Here is a 4,621-nt window from a genome sequence, read left to right on the forward strand (position 1 = left end):
TGTGGCACTCTTTTGTCGCAAAGAACGCGAGAAGCTTGCGCCATAAGTTAGGGGAGAACAATAAAGATAATAAATAAGGAGGACATCAACAATGGCCCATGTCAAAGACATTGGAGGCGGAGACATACCCCACGGCGATAGCAATAGATGATGAAAAGGTAGATTCATGGGCTAGAAAAAGATAATGGTAGTGGTGGCAAAAAAGGAAGATGACATGGTTGAACAAAGAAAGGGGGTTTGAGCACAATGAGGTTCAAAATGACCCACTTGCTTTATCACATTGATGGAGTAAGTGGTTTTAAGGTTGTACCAAAGGAGCGGCAAGTAATATGGATCAGTTGAAGTAATTTTCTCTCCGACAAGATTCAATCATGCTTAAGAGGCAACACTCTACACATTTATTCTAAACTATCTACCGCCTAAAAAGCAAAACATCTGATTCTTGATGCCCACACTGCCGAACCTCCCAAAAGAAAAGACAAAATCACATAAAAAAATGCAAAAGACAAAACAAAAGCATAAACTAAGACCACACCCCATGTGCAATTACGGAGCAAACAAAGGGCCTCCCCGCAAACACGCACCATTAAACCCCATTTTCTCGTGCCCTCTCCCCCTCCGTCTTCCCCACTCGCGCAACCCACACACAACCGCAGCGGCAAGCAACACGGGCCGTCCTCCCGCACGCACAGAGCCGACCCACCTCCCCCCCTTATCGACGAGCCTCTCAAAAGCCAAGATCTCCCAGCGCGCGGCGCCGTAATGCTCGCCTGATTGCGCTGGTCATGGCGCCACCACAGGAGCGGGACTACATCGGGCTGTCGCCGGCAGCGGCGGCGGCGGCCACGGAGCTGCGCCTGGGGCTCCCGGGGACGGAGGACGCTGCCGGGGACGGCGGTGGAGCGGCGTCGGAGGCGCCGCTGACACTGGAGCTCCTGTCCAAGGGCGGGGCGAAACGCGGGTTCGCGGGCGCGGTGGCGGAGGAGGAGGACGAGAAGAAGAAGGCGCAGCCGCCGGCCGCCAAGTAGGTGGACTGGGCGCCGGTTGGTGCCTTGGTGGTTCTGAGCATTTTATTCATCTATTTACCTTCATTTCCATTTATATTTAAATAAAACTTCTTGATGTTTGTCGTAGCAATTTCTTGCGAGCAGTCTTGGCGGTTTCATGCGAAGATTCTTAGTAATAAGTTTGCTCGATTTAATTTCCTTCCTACCAGACATGACTGGGGTTTTAAACAGGGGAAGTTTTTGGCGTGAAATGCTTCGGCATCAACCAGGGGAAGTTTTTGGCGTGAAATGCTTCGGCATCAACAAACAATTTTTTTAGTGGGATTCAACAATAACCAAGTTTAAACAGGGAAATTTCTGGTGGGTTGTTGTTTGCAGCCTTTCTGGCGGAAATAAAACTGGTTATTGATTTACTTGATTACTTTCTTACTGTATTTATGGTTTTCCTCCCCCCCCTTTCCTTGAAAAATGTTCATTCTTGTGACGCCAAATCACAACAATCATTCTGCGTTTCTCAGTTTCTGTCAATAAGTTTTAGCAGATCGTGTTATAGGAGCAATTCATCTTCAAAATATCATCCTAATGAGCAGAACTATAAGACTAGAAAAAATAAATAAAACCTGTGGTGGTTCTGAAAAAGCTGAAGAAGCTTTCTTCTTGTGCGCGTCCTTGTTGGCTTTGGACAAGAAGCAACTTTTGTCTGTCTGGTCTCCACTTGCTCCTGGAATCACTGCAGTAAGTTAGTTAGCCAGTGCGCCAATTCACATGGATTTTCCCCCTTTGTGCATCCGCCCAAGCATATCTAATTCTACCCACTGCTTCCAAGCTAATAGTAATCCGGTATCCCCTTGCCTTGTGGTCCTGGTTCAGTTTCTGTTGTAATTTCAGTACTTTGTGGCTACTAAAGCAGCCTTAATTCTTAATGGATATGTGTTTGATATGTTAGAATGTCTGTAACAGGGCACAGGTGGTAGGATGGCCACCAATCCGCAGTTACAGGAAGAACACCATGGCGACGAACTTATCTGCTCCCAGAAGCAAAGACGAGGCCGAGGCGAAGCAGGCACCGGCACCAGGCTGCCTTTATGTCAAGGTTAGCATGGATGGTGCTCCTTACCTCAGGAAGGTGGATCTTAAGATGTATAAGAACTATAAGGACCTCTCGCTGGAGCTGGAGAAAAAGTTCAGCGGCTTTACTGTTGGTGAGCTCTTGTTTTACCCTTCATCTTTGGCTCAGTTATTGCTTGGGATGCCACAATAGGCTTGTTGATGTTGTGTGGTAGTATATTCATAATTGTTTGGTGAGTAAATACTTTTTTCTACGTATTTTTACTTGGGCAGGTGCAGTCTTTACCGTATACATGTACTCTCCGTCTCCATACATTTTGATACTTAATATGGTTTCACATATTGTAGTATTTGGCGTTTTAGGGTCTTTAGTTCTGGTAATTGACGGTTGCCCCAGTTCGTAAAGAATAAATACCAGCTATTGTGCTTGTTTAATTTAAGGTCTCAACTTTCTGAACTGTATGTCATCAGGATCACATAACATGGTTTGTACTGACTGCAGCGTTAGGAACATCATTGATTTTGCCTGTGAGGTTTGTAGAAATGAGTTCACATGGTAATAACATTATTGTCCCATGTCACTACAAGCCTTAGTTGGACTTCTTTTCACAGATATGTTCCCATGAATGCTAGTTCCAGTATAACTCTTTTGCAAATGTTCTTTGAGAGGGCTTTACTTGCATACCGTGTGTTCCTGGTTCCTGCAGGTCATGGTGAATCGACTGGAAAATCGGGAAGAGATGGATTATCTGATTGCCGGCTGATGGATCTTAAAAGCGGCACTGAACTTGTGCTCACTTATGAGGATAAGGATGGTGATTGGATGCTTGTTGGTGATGTTCCATGGCGGTGAGTATTGAGTAATATGGATATTGATAAAATTATGCGCTAGCAATACAGATTTTGCAGCAATATTAATGCTTTTCATCTGTATTTGCAACTATCTAATCAGCGAGTTTTTTTTTACTTTCTATGTTGTCCATATGCATACACCCTGGCCTCCTGTGTCTTAAATATTTTAATGAAGTAACAAAGCTTAATACAGTAATGCATTTAATTTACTGGAGTACTTTAATTGCTGAAGTGTCTCATCTGGGGCTATTGATTTGGAGTGTTATTGAAAATTCATATCTCCCTCCTATGAAGATTTGGTTGAAATAATTTTGTACAAATAAATGGGAATGGTGCATGTTTTTTTTCGAGATTGAAGGGGGGGGGGGGGGGGCACCATTTGTCGTATTTGTCTAATTGCACTCAAAAGAGATTGGCAGCCCCATACCAAGGAGTCGACCGTAAGCGGTCATTACATCAGCAATGAATTACACAAGGGTCGAACAGAAAGCAATTTTAGACATTCCAGCGGGTTCTTGATTTGTACATGTTTTGTGAAGCTGAATTTTTTTAAGACATTCTAGTGAGTTCTTGATTTCATCCAGCCATGATGTATTACTTTGTTTCCCATATGAGTCTGCCACATCATTGCAATGCCTGGCCCACCAAGATTTTGCACATTCCAATGAGTTCCTGAGCTTGATCCAGTATTCATCCTGTCCATAAAAAGCCACATGACTGGTAATATATATTCATTTTTCTGGTACCACAGAATGTTCACAGACAGCTGTAGGAGGATGAGGATCATGAAGGGGTCAGATGCAGTGGGCCTCGGTAAGTACTGTTAATATGTAGCAGAATAGGAAATCGTCACTTGTGTCCGTGAGTTTTTGTCATGGAAGGCTGGCAGAGAATCTACTGCTTGCACTGCTTTATTCTATATATACTGCTAGAAGAATAAATTTGGGTGAAGCAAGTTAGGCCTGTTCTATTAACTGTGGGACTTGCATGTCTATGTTTGCATAGTGTGTGTGTGTGTGTGTGTGTGTGTGTGTATGAGGAAGAATTGTCTTCTATATTTACCACTGTCAGTATGACTAACTGTTTGTGCTTAATTCAAACTTGTAACGTGAGAACTTACTCCCGCTTTTCAGCTCCGAGGGCCGCCGAGAAGAGCAAGAACCAGAAGTAGCAAGAACGATGAACCCGATCTGTTTCCTTTCCTGCGATCGCATCTTACAAGGGTGATGGACTTTATGTGTGATGAGAAAGGGATTTACTTATATATATAACCTACGTGTATTCTCTTTGTTATTTCCTTGTATGTTCGTTCGGAACAAGCATGTTAGATTGTGTAAGCTGATCTGTGTGTATCTACTACTACTGCACTACTTTGATTTGATTCGCGTGTGTTGTATGCGGTTTCCGTTGTAAATTGGTGTGCTCTGTCTGTACCGCAAACTCTTTTCTTTCATCTGTGTTTGGCGAGCCATGAGAAGAACGTTGCTTTCATTTCGTCTGATCATTTCTGGAACACTCTTTGGTTGCTCCAAGTGACATTATTTGTAACTGTGCTGTGCTTTGGGTGCACGCAGAAGCGTCAAACTGCGATGATTCTCCATGTCTGGTGGTTGGAAGATCGCATCAGGCCGTCGTAATCTTCCTCTGTTTCTGTTTCTGTTTCTGTTCCAAGGGAACTGCAGGAATGGCGCTGC

General features: G+C 44.0%; 1 protein-coding gene across 1 annotated transcript; it reads left to right on the forward strand.

The window, feature by feature from the left end:
* Positions 1 to 611: 611 nt before the first annotated feature.
* On the forward strand, positions 612 to 4,418 carry LOC125519688 (auxin-responsive protein IAA21-like). Its single transcript, XM_048684420.1, has 5 exons — positions 612 to 1,024; positions 1,968 to 2,209; positions 2,783 to 2,924; positions 3,679 to 3,740; positions 4,061 to 4,418. The coding sequence occupies exons 1-5, from the start codon at positions 786 to 788 to the stop codon at positions 4,096 to 4,098; spliced, it is 723 nt and encodes a 240-aa protein (XP_048540377.1). The 5' UTR covers positions 612 to 785; the 3' UTR covers positions 4,099 to 4,418.
* Positions 4,419 to 4,621: the final 203 nt, after the last annotated feature.

This window comes from Triticum urartu, chromosome 7 (genome assembly GCF_003073215.2).
Source record: "Triticum urartu cultivar G1812 chromosome 7, Tu2.1, whole genome shotgun sequence".
Taxonomy (NCBI): Eukaryota; Viridiplantae; Streptophyta; class Magnoliopsida; order Poales; family Poaceae; genus Triticum; species Triticum urartu.

What these genes read in the sequence shown, in the direction of transcription:
- LOC125519688 (XM_048684420.1), top strand. Translation starts at nt 786, where the DNA reads ATGGCGCCACCACAGGAGCGGGACTACATCGGGCTGTCGCCGGCAGCG. An exon ending in GCGCAGCCGCCGGCCGCCAA is followed by an intron (nt 1,025 to 1,967) that starts GTAGGTGGACTG and finishes TGTCTGTAACAG; the next exon opens with GGCACAGGTGGTAGGATGGC. An exon ending in GTCAGATGCAGTGGGCCTCG is followed by an intron (nt 3,741 to 4,060) that starts GTAAGTACTGTT and finishes CCCGCTTTTCAG; the next exon opens with CTCCGAGGGCCGCCGAGAAG.